The sequence below is a fragment of the Siniperca chuatsi genome, linkage group LG20 (assembly GCF_020085105.1).
Source record: "Siniperca chuatsi isolate FFG_IHB_CAS linkage group LG20, ASM2008510v1, whole genome shotgun sequence".
Taxonomy (NCBI): Eukaryota; Metazoa; Chordata; class Actinopteri; order Centrarchiformes; family Sinipercidae; genus Siniperca; species Siniperca chuatsi.
The window spans coordinates 25697784-25720293 of NC_058061.1; the positions used below are offsets into that span (position 1 = coordinate 25697784).

General features: G+C 42.0%; 1 protein-coding gene across 1 annotated transcript; it reads left to right on the forward strand.

Moving 5' to 3' along the window:
• The first annotated feature begins 15970 nt into the window (after positions 1-15970).
• On the forward strand, positions 15971-21804 carry LOC122867501 (cytochrome P450 26A1). Its single transcript, XM_044178367.1, has 7 exons — positions 15971-17353; positions 17810-18034; positions 18553-18834; positions 19386-19535; positions 19675-19809; positions 20686-20832; positions 20950-21804. Exons 1-7 carry the CDS (start codon positions 17084-17086, stop codon positions 21286-21288), a joined length of 1548 nt encoding a protein of 515 aa, XP_044034302.1. The 5' UTR covers positions 15971-17083; the 3' UTR covers positions 21289-21804.
• The last annotated feature ends 706 nt before the right edge of the window (positions 21805-22510 follow it).

Genomic DNA, 22510 nt, shown 5'->3' on the forward strand with positions numbered 1-22510 from the left:
ATTGTAATGTTGTATTTTTACTTAAAGGTACTGCTACTTTTACTTAAGTGAATACATCTTCCACCACTGCAAGCCAGAAAGGTTGTGAACCACTGGAATGAGTTTCCTCCTCTCTCATCTCTGCATGTGCAATATTGCACTATATTTGCAAGAAGCTGCACTATAATAGGTGTTATAAAACAATGGGATCTGATCAGGGTTGAGTAGGATATGTCACAGTCTCTACTATTTTAAAATGTTAAAATATAATGATATAATTAGAATAATTTATTTTTTAAGCTACACATCCAACTTGCCAGCATTTATTTAGATTTATTTACACCCTATGGTGACTTATTTGCACATAAAACATAAACTTGCCTATGCACATAAAGCCTACACATAAAAAAGTGGTGCTATTTTCTTTATTTTGAAGTTCACCACTAATAATCCAAACTGCAACTGTCAGAAAAACTACATGTTGTCATAATTTGTACTTGTGGTGGTGAAACAGTGATGTCCCACTCTCCCGGGAGTAGTCCTTCTGATGCTGAAAGTCAGTGCAGGAAGCTTCGTTACTACTGTGTTTTTATCCCCAGGTTCACTTTAAGCATAATTTCTTGGTGGGATTCTGAGTTACTTGATAAAAACACTCCTGGATCTCACTTCTAATAAAAAGTCAACATCACAGTTAAGTCACTTAACTATTATTGCGTTCCTGTGTTAATGCTGTGGGGGGGCATTGTTTCCTCTCTGCGTGTCAACAAGAGTGACAAGTATTTTAGTGCAGGGATTAAATGCTTTAACAAGGCAGTAAACACCTTTTACATTCACTTCAACAATACAGCAGGCAGACAAAGGAGGAGGAGACACATACTGCCAATGACCCAGGAACACGTTCACATGGTCTGACATCCACACACACTTTACCAGTACTATAGTGTTACAGTATTTCAGTCTTATTTTATCTTCTCAAAGCTAATATACCTTCTTCCTTCCAAATATTGTAAGCTACATTAGCATCTGCTCTTAGCCATGGTTTTAGGTTCACCTCTTGTTGTAGTTCCTGACTGTTTCATTTTATTTATTGAAAATATAATTAAAGGGGCACTCCACCAATTATACACATAAAATTTACTTTACTAAGGGTTATTTTTTTCACACTTGGGAAAGCTCCTCCAGAGCCACAGAAGATACAGACTGAGTAGTACTCCTTGTGACAAAATCTTGTGGCTCTGTAGGAAAGTGTGAAAAAATAACCCTGATGATCAGCTTAGACTTGCGACTTCTGAATGTGTTGTAAACTGGATGGCATTGCACATGGCACTGCAGGATTTGTCCTTTAACTCCCACATGAAACAAACTTCAAGGACTGCCTTCTTTCACTTATGCAACATTGCAAAATTAGGCACATCCTGTCTCAAAATGATGCAGAAAAACTAGTCCATATATTTGTAACCTCTAGGCTGGATTATTGCAATTCTTTATTATGAGGCTGCCCGAATAAGTTCCTTAATGATCTCCAGTTGATCCAGAATCCAGCGGCACACGTACTGACAAGAACTAGGAAAAGAGATCATATTTCTCCAATATTAGCTTCTCTGCACTGGCTCCCTGTAAAATCCAGAATATAATTTAAAATCCTTCTCCTCACCTACAAAGCTCTTAATGGTCAGGCACCATCATATCTTAAAGATCTCATAATACCTTATTATCCGACTAGAACACTGCGCTCCCAGGATGCAGGGTTACTTGTGGTTCCTAGAGTCTCCAAAAGTAGAATGGGAGCCAGAGCCTTCAGTTATCAAGCTCCTGTCCTGTGGAATCAGATCCCAGTTTGGGTTCGGTAGTACACCTTCTCCACATTTAAGAGTAGGCTTAAGACTTTACTCTTTAATAAAGCTTATAGTTAGGGCTGGCTCAGGTGACTCCTGAACCAGTCCTGATTATCCCATTTCTGCATGTTACAGACATGCAGAAATGGGATACGGGGGATCTTCTCTCTCCCGTAGTTTTGTGCGTTTTCGTCTCTCTCCTCCCTCCTTCTGTCGCTTTCAGCAGGTATTTCTGCCTCCAGAGCTGCAGAGTCTGGATCTATGATCGCTGGCCACCTGCTGCACCCATATTCCTGCTCAACACCTGCTGCTATTATTGGTATCATTATTATTACTATTATTATTTTTATTAATATTATTGCCATTATTATTACTTTACATCTCTATGTCACACTACATTGTGCTACTGTATGTTCTCTTTCCTCCCCCTCTCTCTTTCTCTCTCAACCCAACCTGTCAAGGCAGACCACTCGAGGTTTCTGCCTGTTAAAAGAAAGTTTTTCCTTGCCACTGTCGCCAAGTGCTTGCTCATGGTGGGAACTGTTGGGTCTTTGTAAATAATATTATAAAGAGTACAGTCTAGACCTGCTCTATAGGACAAGTACCCTTCCGTTATGACGTTTGGCACTATATAAATAAAACTGAATTGTTTAATTGAATTCAATTAATTAATTAATTGTTTAATTTAATTGAATTAAAATGTTAAAAACAGAAAGCCTGTGTTAAAAACTGGAGGTGTGGTGTTTGAAAAAAGTAGTCATTATGGAGGCAAAAAGGTTCTGATGAAATACGCTATTCAGTTGCATTATGGAAATTGTAGGATCCAGTTTTCGACCCATACTAAAGACTGAAGGCCAGGATATCTCAGCCTCTGTTGCTTCAATTCTGTCTTTTCAGTTCCTTTACTTTAAGGACGTGCAATACAAAATCACTGGAGTACCCCTTTAATTTTTTGGGGTGGGCACAGTAAATTGGTTCTTTGAATTGTGCTATCAATTCTAGACATACTCTGTATGTTGCCTGTAGCCTACAGCATTACAGATGTATTGTCACAGATACGCCAGGCACCGCCGTCTGCTAATGAAGCACACCTGCTACCTATCTGACTCCTGCTCCCCATCAGCTCTTAATCACAGCCAGCATAAAAAGCCCAGCACTCACCTCAGCCAGTTGTCCGACCTCGTTTGAAACAAGGACTTCCCATGCTACTCTGCATAACTCCCTATCGCCTTTTCCAGCAATCTCCCTCTCCAGCAAGTCTTCCCTCTAACAGACTCCCCCATCTCCATCCCTGCACACCTGTCCTATCTGTCTGTAACCTAATAAACAACTATCTGTCCACATATCGTCTCCTGCCTGTCTGTCCGTAACATGTATAACTTCTTCTTCTTCTTTTCCTTTCGGCTGTTCCCTTTCAGGGGTCGCCACAGCGAATCATGTGCCTCCATCTAACCCTGTCCTCTGCATCCTCTTCACTCACACCAATTAACTTCATGTCCTCTCTCACTACATCCATAAATCTCCTCTTTGGTCTTCCTCTAGACCTCCTGCCTGGCAGCTCCAACCTCAGCATCCTTCTACCAATATATTCACAGTCTCTCCTCTGAACATGTCCAAACCACCTCAATCTGGCCTCTCTGACTTTATCTCCGAAACATCTAACATGAGCTGTCCCTCTGATGTACTCATTCCCGATCTTGTCCATCCTCATCACTCCCAAAGAGAACCTCAACATCTTAAGCTCTGCTACCTCCAGCTCTGCCTCTTGTCTTTTCTTCAGTGCCACTGTCTCTAAGCTGTACAACATCGCTGGTCTCACCACCGTCTTGAACACCTTTCCTTTCATTCTTGCTACTCTATTCTTGATACTCTTTTATCACACAACACACCTGACACTTTTCTCCACCCTTTCCAACCTGCTTGCACTCGCCTCTCGTCTCCATTGCTCTGAACCGTTGACCCTAAGTACTTAAAGTCCTGCACCTTATTCACCTCACCGTTCCACCTGGGTCCCTCTCATTGACACACATGTATTCTGTCTTACTGCGGCTAAGTTTCATTCCTCTGTTTTCCAGAGCAGACCTCCATCTCTCTAGATTTTCCTCCACCTGCTCCCACTACAAATCACAATGTCATCTGCAAACATCATAGTCCATGGAGATTCCTGTCTAACCTCATCCTCCATCAGCATCCTCAAAGCAAATCCTGCATCTGTTGTACTCTTTCTAGGCATGAAACCATATTGCTGCTCACAAATGCTCACCTCTGCCCTTAGCTTAGCTTCCACTACTCTTTCCCACAACTTCATTGTATGGCTCATCAGCTTTATTCCTCTGTAGTTGCCACAGCTCTGCACATCTCCCTTGTTCTTAAAAATTGGCACCAGTACACTTCTCCTCCATTCCTCGGGCATCCTCTCACTCTCCAAGATCTTGTTAAACAAACTAGTCAGAAACTCTACTACCACCTCTCCTAGACACTTCCATACCTCCACAGGTATGTCATCAGGACCAACTGCCTTTCCACTCTTCATCCTCTTCAACGTCCTCCTCACTTCACTCTTGCTAATCTTTGCTACTTCCTGCTCCACACCAGTCACCTCTTCTACTCTTCGTTCCCTTTCATTTTCCTCATTCATCAACTCTTCAAAGTACTCCTTCCATCTTCCCATCACACTCCTAGCACCGGTCAATACATTTCCATCCTTATCTTTAATCACCCTATCCTGCTGCACATTCTTCCCATCTCTATCTCTTTGTCTGGCCAACCTGTACAAATCCACCTCTCCCTCTTTAGTGTCCAACCTAGCATACAAGTCCTCATATGCTCTTTGTTTGGCCTTTGCCACCTCTACCTTTACCTTACGCTGCATCTCCCTGTACTCCTGTCCACTCTCTTTAGTCCTCTCAGTGTCCCACTTCTTCTTAGCTAACCTCTTTCTCTGTATACACTCCTGAACTTCCTCGTTCCACCACCAAGTCTCCTTGTCCACTTTCCTCTTTCCAGATGACACACCGATTACCCTCCTACCTGTCTCCCTGATCACATTAGCTGTAGTGGTCCAGTCATCTGGGAGCACTTCCTGACCACCCAGAGTCTGTCTCAACTCCTCCCTGAAAACTACATGACATTCTTCCTTTTTCAACTTCCACCACTTCGTCCTCTGCTCTGCCTTTGTCCTCTTCATCTTCCTCACCACCAGAGTCATTTTACACACCACCATCCTGTGTTGTCTGGCTACACTCTCCCCTACCACTACTTTACAGTCACTGGTCTCTTTCAGATTACAACGTCTACACAAGATGTAGTCCACCTGAGTGCTTCTACCTCTGCTCTTATATGTCACCCTATGTTCCTGCCTCTTCTGGAAGAAAGTGTTCACTACAGCCATTCCCATCCTCTTTGCAAAGTCTACCACCATCCTTCTGCGTTCCTGTCCTGAAGACCAAACCTGCCCATCGCATTCTCATCACTTCTGTTCCCTTCACCTACATGCCCATTGAAATCTGCAACAATCACCACTCTCTCACCTCTGGGGATGCTCTGCATCACTTCATCTAACTCACTCCAGAATTTCTCCTTCTCTTCTAACTCACATCCTACCTGTCGGGCATAACCACTCATAACATTGAACATCACCCCTTCAATTTCCAGCTTCAGACTCATCAACCTGTCTGATACTCTTTTCACCTCTTGAACATTCCTCACAAACTCCTCTTTCAGGATAACTCCTACTCCGTTTCTCTTCCTATCTGACTCATGGTAGAACAACTTGAACCCTGCTCCTAAGCTTCTAGCCTTGCTACCTTTCCACCTGGTCTCCTGGACACACAGTATGTCCACCTTTCTTCTCTGCATCATGTCAATCAACTCTCTAGCCTTCCCTGTCATAGTCCCAACATTCAAAGTCCCTACTGTCAGTCCTACATTCTTAGCGTTCCTCTTCTCTCTCTGCCTACGAACACACCTTCCTCCTCTCCTTCTTCGTCTTCGACCAACAGTAGTCCAATTTCCACCGGTAACAGCACCGGTGGCAGTCTTTGTTAACCCGGGCCCTGACCGATCCGGTATGGAAGCCATTGTCACGATTTGCATTTTTAATTTGGCATGTGTTTTACGTCGGATGCCCTTCCTGACACAACCCTCTGCATTTATCCAGACTTGGGACTGGCACAAGAAGACACTGGCTTGTGCCCCCTTGCGGTTGCATTAACAAGTAGTATGTGGCAATTTTGGATTTAATAAGCACAGCTATGCATCTGAACAGACAGCTTAAAACAAAAACATACCGAGTCAACATGACATGACAAATAATTCAGTGCACAAGAGTTGGCATATAAGACAATTCCTTAACTCAACATCAAGTTCTTTAATATAGTGGGAGACAACGTTTTTCCACATATTGTTGAAAAACTGTGTTCACTGTGCGCCTCTTCTTACTTGGCCTGCCTGTCTCTGTTGAGTCACTGCATTTTTTACAAATGTCCAAAAACTTGTTTCACTGCGGATATTGTCAGTGCAGTCAAAAATGGTATTAACAAGGTATACAGGAGTATACAGATCCATATCTTCTCACTTGAGCAGCCACTTTGGTGGGTTGAGGAATGACAGAATCTTGTGCACAATGTACGCAGTGAACTTGAAGCTAGGTTCGGACGTGGTCCGTAGCAGACCCGCTGCTAAGCTCTCTGGTGTATGATAAGTTTATGGTATCTGTGTCAGTCGTAAGGAAATGAAATAAGACAATTTGTCCAAAGGAGAGCCCAGTGTCTGGGAAGCGTCTCACCTTGATGTAGTGGTGGGTGCTGATGGACCACCTTTATGAGGTACATGCATTTGAGTGCTTTCATTGTGTATTTTGTATTCTGTAGATCTAATGTTGCATATCTGTATGTGCGTCGTAGAGCTCCTTGAGCATTGCTGTACGAGGGTAGTTGGGGGAATCCGACCAGGGATCTGCAGTATAGCTGATGGGTTTTAAATATATTTTCTTTTTGGTTTGTTTCTGTTGTGAGGAGTAGTTGTATAGGATTAATTAGGTTTTTGTTTTGTCTTGTTTGCAGCTAGTGAGCCACTGCCTTGGTGGTCTTTTTACTCAACAAAATAACAGTTTTGTATAATAAAGATTGGTATTATTAATTTAACGCTGTTTCCTAGTTGTATATCCCTTAATGGCATTCAAACCTGCTGTCTGTGGCTAGTGGGTGCCACAGTAGTAAGGTGCCCTGTCCACCATTGGCCGAGCAGGTGTTTTAAACTTTCTTCCTTATAGTGAAGTGCAACTATGGGCTATCTACAGAATTTGTAATGCAAATTGCACACATTGAAGAAGTCAGTGAAGGTCTGCTCAGCTGACAAAGCATACACAACCAAATGTAACTGATGGTTGAAGTAATGTGTGGTATGTTATGGCCTAATTTCTCCTGGAGAAGCTTTTGCAGAAGCTTGTTTCTCTGACATCAAGGAGGCGCCATCATACCTTTTGTTAGTTTCTGAATGTTAGTATGACAGCATTCCCTTGGTCTGCGATGGTGATTAAAAGGTGTTCAGTGACATCACAGGGTTCATTCACAAAGCAAACAACAATCAAGATGTTTTCTGTTTCCATTGGGGTACGTGTTCTGTCAACTTTTGTGCTGTGGATTGACTCTCCAATTTCTGACTACTTCCTCTGTCACCAAGGTACTCATCATTTCAATATTGTGGCTGGTATACCTTGCATTATGAGGTTTAGTCTGTGCTATTTTCCTCTTGATCCTTGCTTTAAAGTGTTTAAATAAGGACAAGAATAATCCACTTCCAGCCTTATCCATACTGTCAAGTGAATTATGATCTCCTCTGAGTGGTAGCTTCACCACAAGAAATTCCACAACATCAGTACTGTAACTGGTGACAGGTAGTGCCGATTACGCATTAGCTGATCTACACTGATGAGTGGCGTGTGTGTGTCTTTCTTCATCCCTCCACATTGCTTCACACATCACATGTTCTTTTGACTCAGCATGCTTATTTAGTCCCTTGCCACTTTCAATACTTCTTCTCTAATCAACACTTTTTTTCTGAAAAAAGGAACAAAACTATACTCTGTGCTTGAAACTATGAGGCCACCCCACCAATTGTACACTGGACATACAAAGATAAGATTTGCAACAAAAGGATTTATCCTAAGTTCTGACATTTTGCTGGGTTTAAATACATTGGATGCCATAAGATACTGCTTCACAGGGACACCACTTATCTGAAGGCAAGTGCTAAAGTTAGGAAGTCAGCTAGAAGACCTCCATGTTTACTGCTTGGAGAAGAAGCCTTTGCTCTTCTCAAACTGGGGCGGCTATGGCAGAGCGGGTCTTTCCTCTAATCGGAAGATCAGCGGTTCAATCCCAGCTGCATGTCGAAGTGTCCTTGGGCAAGATATTGAACCCCACATTGCTCCTGGCTGTCCCTTCGATGTGTGAGTGTGTGTGTGAATATTTAGTTCCTTTCTGACAGGCAGTTGCCACCTTGCATGGTAGCCTCTGTCATCAGTGTGTGAATGGGGTGAGTGTGACATGAGTGGTCAGAAGACTAGAAAGGCGCTATACAAGTAAAGTTTACTTTCCATAGCATGTTTCCAGTTGGTAAGTCCTGTCACAGTAAAAGCTTCTGTGTAGTCTACCTCACACTCACTCAGCTACGGCCTTACATAGTTATGGGCAAAGGACCCTATTGGCTGGTTCTGGCCAATTATATTGTGCCCATTTCTAAACTTTAAATAAAAATTGGATTACTATGCTGCTAACTACTATTACTAATAACAACAAATTATGTTAATTATTATTTATTATCAGGCAGCAACTGGAGGGGAGGGGAGGGGACTGGATGCAACGGGGGGGCACAGAGGTATTCCAGAGTGAGCCTGGCCCCTGAATGCCAGCCCATAGCGCTGGGTCTGCTCTCTGATTCGCAGGTGACCAGTGTCATCATGTTGTTGTGCTCATTATCAAGGCTGACACTGCAACGAACTAACAAGACAAAAAAGTTTAGATTGTCATTGGAGATGATAGGCATAAATATCACATAATGTTACATACAATACAGCATATTGACATGGTTTCTTGTCATTATAACATCACTAGTTTTTATTGATTAGCACTCATGCATTTTGAATCATTTTTGTTACCTTTTCATTGGAGTGTATTGTAATGTTGGTAAAGCATCACTGGACTGAATGTATACAGCAAAGGAGAGACGGGGAATATTAACATTACAATTTTACTGAATTGGATTGGTTAACCTATCTATAACTACAGGTGGGAAATCTATAAAATGACATGAGATTTACAGGGGAAGGTCAACAAAGTTGCTGATCTATACAACAATAAATATATAAATGCAGAAATCTCCCCATTTCATCTGCTTTGGTGGAGGTACCTCCAACTGTGGAATGCAGCTATTTAATGTAGGAGAAAGGCTAAAGAACCACCCAAAGTCTCCCACTGGGATGAATGATTATTTGATATCTCAATAAAATACAAACACTATTGTAAAATTACACCTGATTTTCAGGCTTTGAAAATGGATTGGATTATGGATCCAGGCTGCAGTATATGATGAATGGAACAAGGTCTGGAGAGGAGCTCATTCTATCTCTAAGAATGTTTCATTGAAACTAACTCTGAAAACCTTACACTGGTATCTCTGGACTCTCAGCAAATTATGGAGGGATGGCCTAACCATTATCACTTAGCACTCTTATGTGGCTAGTTATTTGAATTCATTTTTCACTCTCTCCTATCGAAACCTACAGAGTTTCTACAGATAATTTGAAAAAAACTTGAAATATCGGCAAAAAGAGGTGGAAAAGTTTGTGCATCGAATAAAGCAAAATACAACAAAGCGCAATGGAAACAGACTTAGCTAATAAATAATAAAATAAACATCCACTGAAGCTTCAACTCCACTAAAGAGAATAAAAATAGTAGCAGACGAAAACATCAGATCTGTGTGGAGCGATGAGGAGGCTGTAACCTTCCTGAAATTAATACATGAAACAAACACAAATGCCATATTTCCATCAGGTTTTCTACATTGTTTTTCACCTTTTGAGGCTTAGACTGGCGCTCATTTAATTACGTCATCTCATTGCGCCCTCTTCTGCTGCAATAGTTTAATGGTACCTACTGGAGAATTAGCGCCACCAGCTGTTTATCTCAGTGAGCTCAACTTCTAAAATTTGCACAACCGTAGTGGATGGAAACACACATTCATTATTTTCTTTTGACGATATTCTGTTAATTCAGTTGAAATTTGTGCTACATTTGGATGGAAGCCTAGCTAGTGAGAGACAGAGACACAGAAAGACGGTGACGTAGACAAACAGAGAGTGACTTCATGCTGAACCAGGAGCCTGACCTCCTCCAGCTTGAAATGCACCTCAGATCTGCACCTCAAACTACAAATCCCAGAAGTCAAGAAGAGCAGTTACCATGGTGCAGGCCTTATTCAACTGGCGGCCGCGGGCCACATCCGACCCAGCAGAAACCTCCAAGTGGCCCAGCATACATAAATCTGATATATGACAAATTAAGTAAACTACATATATAGTGTATGGAAGCAGCTAACGAGTGAGCCGTCTCGCTTCCTTCTCATCTCTGCTGAGAGCTGCACATGCTCAGTACCGATTGGGCAGGATGTTTACAGATGTAGCGACACCGCCAATCATATCTTTCACAAATCACCATTTTCTCATGTGAGCTCCGACCAGCTGAGCAGCTTTTCAAAACATCTGGCTGTCGACAGTCACAAGCAGGAAGTGCTCTACTGAAAATATGTCTCTGTCAACCCTGAAATGTAAATCTGACAATGAAAACCGTCAGTTTAACCCTGCCTGGACTGGTGAGTACTTGTTTATTTTACTGCCATCTTCACATGCCGGCTATTTTTCATTACATTCATTTGCATTTGTTTAAAATTTGTCATTACCAAAACTTTTCTCTCTCTTTTCTCTCACTCTCACTCTGTCTCTATCCCTCTCTCCCTCTCTTTTCTCTCTCTCTGTCTCTATCCCTCTCTCTCTCTTTTCTCTCTCTCTCTTTTCTCTCTCTCTGTCTCTGTCCCGCTCTCTTCTCTCCCTCTCTCTATCCCTCTCTCTCTCTTTTCTCTCTCTCTTTGTCCCTCTTCCTCTCTCCTCTCTCTTTTCTGTCTGTCTTTTCTCTCTCTCTGTGTCTCTCTCCTTCTCTCTCTCTGTCTCTCTCTCTCTTTTATCTCTCTGTCTCTCTCTCTCGCCCTCTCTCTTCTCTCTCTCTTTTCTCTCTCTCTCTCTCCCTCTCTCTTCTCTATCTCTCTTTTCTCTGTCTCTGTCTCTCTCCCTCTTTTCTCTTGCTCTGTCTCTCTCCCGTTCTCTCGCTATTTTTCATTACATTCATTTGCATTTGTTTAAAATTTGTCATTACGAAAACTTCTCTCTCTTTTTTCTCTCTCTCTCTGTCTCTGTCCCTCTCTCTTCTCTCCCTCTCTCTCTCTGTCTCTCTCTCTTTTCTCTCTCTCTCTGTCTCTATCCCTCTCTCTTTTCTCTCTCTCTCTCTCCCTCTCTCTTCGCTCTTTTCTATCTCACTTTCTCTTTTCTCTCTCTCTGTCTCTCTCTCCCTCTCTCTTCTCTCTCTCTTTTCTCTGTCCCTCCCCCCCCGTTTGACGGCCAGTGAACTTGGTTGCGTGAGAGAGTTCACCGAGATGTCAGGGTCACAAGCAGGTCAGCCAGCGCGAGCTGGGGGAGACACAAACACGCGCTGTGGCACTTGTGCTGACTGCACGCTCTCTGCCAGTGTGTGTGTGTGTGTTTTATTGCCCTCGCAGTTAAGTATGAGTAGTGATAACAGTCTGAGTGAATTCATCATCAGTGTATCAGCTGTAAAAGTTCTCAGTACTCTACTACATTTACTACTGTAGTAACTCACATTGTATTACATTCTAATGTTTAAACTACAAAACACATGATCCGCTCAAAATATGATGCATTGCTGTAAACTACAGGCCTACCCAATAGTATTTGAATTATTCAGACGTCCACCAGGACAACACCAACATTGTATGCTGCTACGTGTAAACATATCAGTAGTGTGACACCATTAACCAAACTTCAGAATGAGTACTTTTACTTTTGAAATGTAATAGTTATTCATGTATCCATATGTAAATTGTAAAAAAACTTTACTTGTAAAGAAGTTTTTCCATTCTAGTATTTCTACTTTTACTTGAGCAAATGATTAGTATTTTTTCATTTTCATTTCACTTCATTTTATTTTTATTTTATCATTTTAACATTTATTTGTCAGGGACCAAATATCATTAATTTCACACAAGGAATCTTAACCTCATGTGTATTGAGCCCCAAAGCAAACAAAAGATTATCAGACAAGTCAAAAATGTCGCCGAATACATCAATTTATACTTTTTCTTTAACCCCCAAATAATAAGTTCCAAAACTAGGTTAAAACTTTATAATACAGTATTGGTATCCAGTATTTACAAAAATACGTACAGTATAACCTATGTCTCCTTTCCCCTAAAATGCCCATTGTTACTCTCTTGTTCCCCATAGTGTTGTTTTCTACATTGAAGTACCAGTAGGAACCAATAAGTATTTGATTGGTACCTGATTCTACAATGAAATTAAACTGTAAATCACAGGCTGTATTGTAAGGTGTTGCCAAAAAGGGAAAATGAAAAGTTTTTTATTTTTTCATTTACCTCAATTAAGTTGATAAAAGAAATTGGTTTGGTGGCAAAATATAGAATAGATTAAAAAGAAAAATTAAGGAGTTGAAAACTAAGGAGTAAAAAAGCTATAAGATATAGCTATAAAAGTGTAGCCTCGATATTCCACTGGTTGTTGGTCAGTGTTACCATGAAGCCACCAAAGAAAGTGAAGAAAGTTTGTATGTTTATCAGGCACCCGTACCTGATAAAATAGATATCAGCCCATGACTGCAACGGGTTCTTTCCTGAACTGAATGAGGACCCTAATAAGCAAGTTGGTGAGATCTGGACCCAAAATGTTCAGCATGAAGGGATTTAGCTCTTTGGTATCCCTGACCAGGGGGTAGATGCTGACAACTCTTCACCAGATCTCTTGGCTGACCCCTGGTGTACTGTTCCAAAAAGTTCAAGCAGTCACTCAAGGTGTTGGTTTTTCCTTCTACACAATTTTCAAAAGCTCTAATAAAGGATTGAAACTGAAGAGGGTCACCATCAAACACAGAAATATTTCTTATTGGCAGAGCACATGCTACATTTTGCTGAACTAACAATGCAGTGATGTCATTCTGTCCTGATGATGTTCATGATGTTCACAGTATCATTCTGGGTGTTGTCGTTGCATTCTAGATTCAGATAGGATTCAAGTCCTGTGTGTTGAGCATCATGAACCAATTGTGTCATTTGTGCTTGGTGGCGTATTGCTGGTCTACGTCAGCTTGTGTTACTGCTGTTTGTTTAGGCCTGACAGTCACTGTCCCATGGCTCAGGGTGAGATTCACTCCAAATATTATTTTTATCTCCTTTTTTCTGGGGCAAAATGATCAGCATAAGGATTCAGTCATTCATACACACCCAAGGGAGTGCATGAATCAGGTGGGATCAAACTGCCGACCTTCCGATTGGTGGACGACCCGCTCTACCACTAAGCCACAGTCGCCCACAGTGGGGGTTCAATATCATTGTCATTTGAGTGCACATATGGGTGACCAGGATCAGATAACCAACCCTTTACATCGTCAGTGAAATCACAAAACATGGTCATTTTTGCATGAAAATATTGATTTTGCCTTTCAACTTCACCCCCAAGTTCAGATTTAAGAAAGATTCATGCTTTTTGCACTTTCTTGGCACGTTTTTGCATAAAATTCCAAGCCTTTTGCAGTAAAATTGACGCTCTGTTTTAGAGAGGACACGGACGGAGCGTCCTAAGAAATGAATCTTATGCAGAGAAAATAAGTCCATTGTCCAGGCAAGCGTAACATTTCGTGCGCTTTATTTGACCATTTAGCAAGCAAACAAACAAACAAAGAGCAATGATGTTTACAGTCTCTCGCCCTGGTAAAAAACCATGAACCCTTACCGTGCTACCTGTCCTACACCTGCCCACCACTATATGTAGATTCACGCCAGTGTGTCCTAGCTGCCCAGTACCTTCAAAACAAAAGCATTAACAAGTGCTCACATTAACTAGAATAATGATACTACTGTAAATTAATTCAGCCGTATTATTCAAACAAAACAGCAACAAAATAAATAGCTCAAATACTCTGTATTATTTATTGGTGTATTCAGTTGTACACTTGACTTGTCTGATAACCTTTTATTGTCTTTCCCTCATTTTTTATATCTGATAGTTCACATAGTGTTTTCAGAGTGGCACATATCCAATATCACTTTGAACAGACCCCAGTCCTGACATGGCCCGCATGATGCAAATGAACAAAAAAAAAATATGCCACACCTGGGCAATCGGTCATGGAAGTTTGTCCTGATGGTGATGCGAGAGGAAATGTCATTGTCATTCAAATCAAAGGGGTTCATCCTCTGGGGAGTGTGAACCTGCTCATTTCATTGTAATATTCCAATTAGACTGTGATACTTCCAATCTGTAGGTGAAGCTTTTGACCTGACAATGGGGCAGGATACCTATATTTGGACCAGTGTCGTATGGACTTATAACCAGAGTAAAAACACAACAGGGACACTTTCAGCTGCAATTAAAGTGTTCCTTTACAGTCACATCTATGCATACAGTATCAACTGTATACTGTACGTGACAGCAGTGAAGGTGTAGATTTCTGGTTAGTCTTGAGGTGGAGTCCAGCAGGTGATCAGCAGGTTTACAGTGAGTTTGTGGAGCAGCATGGTGTGGTGTAGACCTAGGAATCATTCTCTACACTTGAACTTCCCTTCACCCACCTACCCCCCTCCTCCTCCCTACCTTGTCACACCCGAACAGCAGAATCCTGTTTCACACATTCACATTGTGATGAGAAAAACTCACCAGCTACAGCATGACCAGCTGGAAACCCATTCACCCTGAAGATGCATCACCTGTCATCTGTCTGAACACAGAGAGTAAACAAGGATGTGTGCATTAGAAATGTGGCTGATGTTGTGTCCAGATTTCAGTGGCCTATATACTGTAAAGCAAATACATTAATGTCATGAAAATGGTCATCTTTTATCATTAGACCTTTACTGTTATTGTCATGTTCAGAGTTGTCATAGCTCTACTTTGCCCATAAACCTCCCTTCAATCAGATGAAATTAACTGTATTAATGCCAAATGCTTCTGGACAGAATGCCACATTTTCTGAGATGTATTCCTGCCAGGAAAAATCTAGTGTTTTGATAAATGATCAGTTGAAGTGTGTGAATACAAGGACACTTTACATAGTGATCACTTTTAAGTATAAAGCAGAATGAGTTTTCCAACTTACACTGTTATCACATTAAGTACCCGACTGGAATGGAAGCCAGAGGTTAAAGAGGAATGACTTGTAAAGCCAGGGTTTTAGAAATACTGAGATCATGAGACAAATCCCCAACGCCCTCCACGCCCCTTCACTAGTGCAGACACCCAAAAGAAAGTCTTGATTTAGTTAGCTGTTCAATAATATTATCTGCAAGTTGTACGTTAGTTGTTCTATTAAGGAAAACTTTTAAAATTGGAATTCCTAAAAAAACTGCTCACCTAAACTCTGTCTCAAACCGTACTGTTTTCCCTATGATTAGTACTAGATTACATAAACTTTCTACGAAATTATCAGACCCTCAAAATAAAGTGTTACTGTTTTATTTGCCAAATACAGGTCTACATACTGAGTTCTGGAGCTCCAGGTTCATTGTTTGTCAACTGGTTTGTGCTAGATTAATTTAAACATTGCTTGGTAATGTGTAGGCTACCACTAAAACACACGATGGATGCAGGACCAGGTAATATTCTAAGAGAGAAGACATGTCCCCAGTGTCCTCGGTGGTGGCTACAGCTCTGCTTGTAACCAGCAGAAAGTCAAAGGAAAAGTCATGGAATTTTACATCCAAGCCATGATGGATGTAGACTTTTGTGACTATAATAGTTGCCCCGAACCTCAGGGCTCCCTCTTTTAAAATCGCACACAGTCAGGCAGAACAGACAGATCCATCCATGGTAGTGTGTCGGTGTAAAAGCAGCAGCCAAGCTGTCTCACTCTGACTGACACACACAAACGCACGAACACACGAACACACACATCCTGACGTTATGGCAGGTCGTAAAAACAAGAGTCCAAATACAGAGTGAGGATGTGGTGGCGCGCTCATCAGATGGGCGCCTGCTCGGTGTTTACTTTTCATGTGGCGTAGCCCGGGGATAACCTTGCGTGATGCGTGTGTGTGTACGTGCGCGCGCGCGCCCGTCCCTCCGCTTGTCTCTGCTGACCCAAGTTTGAACCCGCTGACAGAGATATCATTTTTATAACACACACACACACGGGGGGGGTAAAGTCTTCTTTTAGATTAGGACGCGGTTCAATCTGTAAAGTGACTGACAGAACCTGAGTCAAGCAGAGGGCAGCGCTTCTTTCCAGCGAGGTGTTAATCATCATTTCATCTCTCATAGTCGCTTCCCTGCCGCGTTGTTCCACTGGTAGGTCAGAGGGAAGGATCAGGCGGGTCGTTTGAATAATTACAGCTACATGGTGAAAGTAAGGTGCATCCAAATCCAATTATAAAAAGTGCGATTGCAGGCACAGCCTGTAAAAAGAACTCAAATCAAATAAAAAGTAGGGCTCACTTTGAATGGACCAGCGAGACCCACGGGGAGAGGGATTAAGACATTCTTCAACCCGGAGCCTCTTTTCCATTTTCTGAAGCAGTTGAAATGTGCTGCTTAAAAGCTTTTTGCTCTTGAATGCAGGCCGCCCTGCAGGCATGATTAGCTACTGATCCTACAAGCGGGGCTTAAACCAAGGCAATGAGTGTGTAAACTAGCTGCCTTGCCAACAAAGGCGTCTTGGGACGCGCTTCCATTGTCTCGGAAGGGCTCATCACCTTTTTTCAGTGAAATCCGCCGCGGATTGTCTGCGTGCAACAGGAGGTAGGGATTAAAGATGCGGCCCCTGGAACAAATGGTGAGGCAAGTCAGCCAGTACAGGCCGGGGCGGGGCCGAACGACACCCACAATTAAAGATGAACTTTGAGTGAACTAATTTATCTGAGGGAGGAGAAGGTAGCAGGCTGCCCGCAGTCCCGGCAGCCTATAAAAGCGCTGGATGAGCAGCCCGGAGTCTCCACAGCTGACAGAGCTTCACCTGAACGGCGTCACTTCTCCAACAGCACTGAGCCGCTACAACATGGCTCTGAGCACACTGCTGGCCACCTTTCTGTGCACCATCGTGCTTCCCATCTTGTTGTTTCTGGTTGCGCTGAAGCTGTGGGAGGTCTACATGATCCGAGGCAGAGACCCGAGTTGCCCCAGCCCGCTGCCCCCCGGATCCATGGGCTTACCTTTCATTGGAGAGACGCTGCAGCTCATCCTCCAGGTAACACATCAAACGACACAGCTGCTGACTTCTGTTATCACGCGGAAACACTCTATGATGCCTAATGTCCACACGTGGATGAGGATGCTCCAGACATTATGAGGAAATGGGATTTTAACTTTTCTGGCTTTTATCTGTTCTCATCTTGTTGCACAGCTTTCTTTGTGCGCGTCCCTGAGGCGCTCATGGCACCTACAGGGTTAGATAAATATGAATATACAATTTTAATTAAGTCTACCATTATGCTATGAGGCGGTTCAATTCAGTTTTTAAGACTTACAGATTATGTGACTTTATCATCGTAGTAGTACTGATTCATTTTAAACTAAAGCCTATATATTGATTTGTCAGTTTTTGCTGTGTGTGTACATTTTGATCCTGTCCTGTGTGTCGGCTGTATCAGTGTGTGTTTACTCATCATCTGGCATTGGTTTGGATGCGTGTCCATGTTTGCAGAGGAGAAAGTTTCTGCGGATGAAGCGGCAGAAGTACGGTTACATCTACCGCACACACCTCTTCGGGAACCCCACGGTGCGCGTGACCGGAGCGGATAACGTCAGGCAGATTCTGCTGGGGGAGCACAGGCTCGTGTCCGTGCAGTGGCCCGCTTCTGTGCGCACCATCCTGGGCTCGGACACACTGTCTAACGTGCACGGAACCCAACACAAGACCAAGAAAAAGGTAAGTTAGGATTTACTTTCAAACCCTCCGTACTTTACTTTCAGTGGGATGTGAAACTTAAGGATCATAGTGGATATAATCTACTTTTGAGTTATCATTTGCTCAGTAGCTACACTTCAAAAATATCAGTAACTTTTCTCCATTATTGACACATTGTCCTTTCCAAATAGATAGACCTGATTGCATATTTATCAGAAAAATTAGGAGCAAATATCCTGTACTATCCTCTACTTGAAATAAGTAGTAATTTGCACTTGAAAGGGGTTGAAACATTCTTAATGCACTGGCAGATTGTTTAACTTGCTTAAATATACTTTAAGAGCTGAATTACAGACAAATTACTTGATAAGACACTAAGACAACATAATAAGATCTACTCTGTCCCCATATCTGCTAATTGACCACATTGGCCAAAAAATAACTTGTCAGTCATTTCTCAGAAATTTAGTTTGGGTGGTAAATAATATTAGATGCATGGACTTTGATAAATCTAACTCCTCCCCCTCCCTACTCTCCAGGCCATCATGCGGGCCTTCTCCAGGGAGGCTCTGGAGCTCTACATCCCCATCATCCAGGAGGAGGTGCGGGCTGCAGTGAAGGAGTGGCTGGCCAAGGACTCCTGTGTGCTGGTTTACCCAGAGATGAAGCGGCTGATGTTCCGCATAGCCATGAGGATCCTGCTGGGCTTTGAGCCGGAGCAGATCAAGACCGACGAGCAGCAGCTGGTAGAAGCTTTTGAGGAAATGATCAAGAATCTGTTCTCTCTGCCCATTGATGTGCCATTCAGCGGCCTGTACAGGGTAAGAGAGAAACACATAATCATTTTTGTATGTATGTATTTATCATTTAGCCATGCTCCCTTTTTAAGCTTTAAACATGTGGCTCAAATTTCAAAATGAACCATGAGGAGACATCCTTAGATGAACGACTATTAGGTATCGTTATAAATAGTTCACTGAACTAAGGACCAAATCAGTGATTGTGCATGTTACATCTTACCATATTGAATCTAGATTTTCATACTGTAATGAAATGAATGGAAGCCAATGGCTACGTGTAATATAAATGGATTGTATTAAATGAGCTTAAATGTTCAAAAACTCTGGTATGGTCCTTTAATTCAGAACAAGCACATTACATGAGGCAAGCAGCAAAGTGAAATGGTTGATGAATTAATGTGTCTCTGTGTACATATACAGTAACTATGTATATACCCAGTGAGTGCTAATTCATCTTTTGTTGTGTTTCTCTGCTGACCTTTATTCATCCTTCCCTCCCTTATTTCCACCTCCTTTCAATCCACCTCTCCTCTGTCCATCGCTACTCCTCCTGCCATCTTCCTGTCCTCAAGGGTCTGAAGGCGAGGAACTTCATCCACTCCAAGATAGAGGAGAACATCAAGAAGAAGGTGCAGGAGTCCGACAAGGAGTCCAAACACAGAGACGCTCTGCAGCAGCTCATAGACAGCAGCAAGAAGAACGGGGAACCGTTCAGCATGCAGGTAGCAACATGATCATATCGACATTGTCAAATTCCATAAATGGAAAAACAAAACATCTCACTGTGTCTTCTATCCTTCTTATAAGCCATTGTTTTGGTTAGGGCCTGAACTAATTCTGTGTCTACATTTCTGTTTCCAGGCCATTAAGGAGTCTGCTACAGAGCTGTTGTTTGGGGGCCATGAAACCACTGCCAGCACAGCCACCTCTCTGGTCATGTTCCTGGGCCTGAACCTTGAAGTTGTGGATAGACTGAGGCAGGAACTGATGGACAAGGTAATAACACTGTACACCTTTGGTTATAAAAGTTGTTGTTCCAACACCTTTAGTGGCTGCTGAAATTTAGTTAATTCAACATAACAGTCTGGTGTAACTTTGAATTCCTCTTATTCATGTGACCATTTTATGAAAAATAATGCATTGCACAATCATATTTAATCATTAAGCGCGAGCAGGAAACGTCATTCTTGACCTTGCAAACAGTAGATGACCAAAAAAGGTCTTAACTTGTAGCCTGCTTACTCCCTTTTCCTGAGCTTTCAACCACATCTCATGCTCAGTTTGCTCAGTTCTCATGGAGGTAGATCAGTTGTCCTAATTTACTCATGTGATGACATCTGAGTTATCTCCATGACAACTGAGCGAACTCCATCTGCTGAGGAAGACCATGAGATGCAGTGGAAAACCCTGGAGGGGAAGCTAGTAAGTGGACTATGAGTATCATTAAAAATGTTAGGCATTTGGGGAAAAGTGCCTGTCAATATCTATTGTAATATAGTTACTATATTAAAATACACAGTAGGGTTAGTATAACCTATACTTACCATATAGTAATCCACATTGAAGCTTTCTCAGTAAAGTTAATTAGTGTAAGATGTGTTAAACCCTGATCAGGAGCCGGATCATGAAGCTAGGTCAGATGAACAGTGCTGAGCTGCTCAGATCAATGGAAGTATGGTTAGATTGTTTTTCAGTTTGTAGCACCACCCATTATTTAACCATTTAAATTATTACTGTAATACAAAATCACTATTCTGAAATCAGTCTGCATGAAATGAACCACCAGCACTTCCATTCCTCACAAACTATCATTACACTTGGGTTCATATCGTCTTCCGCTTCTCCTCACATGCCTATTTGTCTCTGTCTCAGGAGGAGCAGGGGATGGACCTCCAGAGTCTGAAAATCGAGTCCTTGGAGCAGTTGAAATACACCGGCTGTGTCATTAAAGAGACTCTGAGGATAAACCCTCCTGTTCCGGGAGGCTTCAGAGTGGCCCTCAAGACCTTTGAACTCAGTGTAAGTTAACAAAGAACTCTATGAACTAAATAATTATGCAAATGGGAGATTGCAGAGACCAACTGAAAACCTGTATCAAGCTGTCTACTTACTGATCATTTCCCCTCACCACTTCAGGGTTACCAAATTCCCAAAGGCTGGAACGTCATCTACAGCATCTGTGACACCCATGATGTGGCAGAGATCTTCCCCAACAAGGAAGACTTCCAGCCGAATCGCTTCATGACCAAACCCTCTGCTGACTCCTCCAGGTTCCAGTACATCCCGTTCGGAGGGGGCTCCAGGATGTGTGTGGGGAAGGAGTTTGCTAAGGTCCTGTTGAAGATCTTCCTGGTGGAAGTGGTCACAAAGTGTCACTGGACTCTTTTAAATGGGCCACCCACCATGAAAACGGGACCTACTGTCTACCCTGTGGACAATCTGCCAACCAAGTTTACCAGCTATGTACAAAATTAAACGGCGATGATGAGGGGTCATTTTTCCTAAAAGCTGTGTAGAGTGAAGTTTCCCCAAAAGTCTTGAATCATCTGTTTTGTCACCAACTCCACAGGGGAACTACAGTGTAATCAAGGTACTTGGGGAGTTTTTGGATGCACTCAGGTGCTCTTAGGAAACGGATCAAAGGCTGCATTTACACATTAACAGAAAATATGTTTGTAATTCTAATCTTTTGGACTTGTGTCAGTGTGGATTTTTTGGCATGACTTAAATTGTACATACTGTAGATGAATTAAGAACATATTTTACATTTTATATTATGATAATACTGTGTGTGTTTGCTAAGATATGAGCAAACTAAACGAGAGGCACTATACACAGACATGGAACACTTTAATCAGCTCAGAGGTGTATCTATAGGATTATGTACATATGTAGAGTCTGTTTATATAACTTTTATATTTTACCCCAACTTATTTAAGTGACTTATGTTGTATTGTATGGACTTTTTATTTAATAAAACTTTGCAGAGAATTTTGTGTATTTGTAATGTCATTTAAATTAAAGGGTTAAATTGTAATATATTAATCAGAATCAGAAATACTTTATTGATCCCCAAAGGGAAACTCTTTGCTGCTGTAACAAAGAGTTTCCCTTCGGGAATCAAAGTATTTCTGATTAATAGATTACAATTTAACCCTTTTAATTTAAATAATAATAATAATAATGTCAACATTGAGAAATACACTAATTTCCCTTTTTTTTTGTGCGAGTGAGTGGAAAAGATTGAGATGTCTGTGTTAAGTACAGAGCTGGAGTCAGGTTAGTCTAGCTTAGCATAAAGACTGGAAGCCTGGTTCTGTCTGACAGTTCGACAGTACACCTACAGGCACCTCTAAAGCTCACTGACACGTGTGGTGTGGAGGTAGAAAGAAGTGAGTTTATCAGACCTCTGCAGCCTGCTCCTCATCTCTGCTGCAGGCAGCCAGGGTCTGACAGGGAAGAAGAATGTGTGAAACAAAGACGATATCTCTAGCTCTGCTGCATCTATTTTATTTTTTTAGCAGTCCATCGTGAGCCCAATAATGTAATAGGGATGTCAATGCTAAATAGGTGAATTATTTATTTTTGTAACTAGAAACATGACATGCTGCACTGATTTCTTCACCAACACGTTTGTCCTTTTATTTTTAATAAATAGGATTACTGCAGTACTCGTGTTGATCTGAAATCACATCAC

Bases quoted from the DNA above. Each gene is read 5' to 3' on its own strand.
- LOC122867501 (XM_044178367.1), top strand. From the start codon at position 17,084: ATGAGCAGCCCGGAGTCTCCACAGCTGACAGAGCTTCACCTGAACGGC. The intron at 17,354-17,809 runs GTAACACATCAA...CCATGTTTGCAG, and splicing joins CGCTGCAGCTCATCCTCCAG to AGGAGAAAGTTTCTGCGGAT. The intron at 20,833-20,949 runs GTAAGTTAACAA...TCACCACTTCAG, and splicing joins TCAAGACCTTTGAACTCAGT to GGTTACCAAATTCCCAAAGG.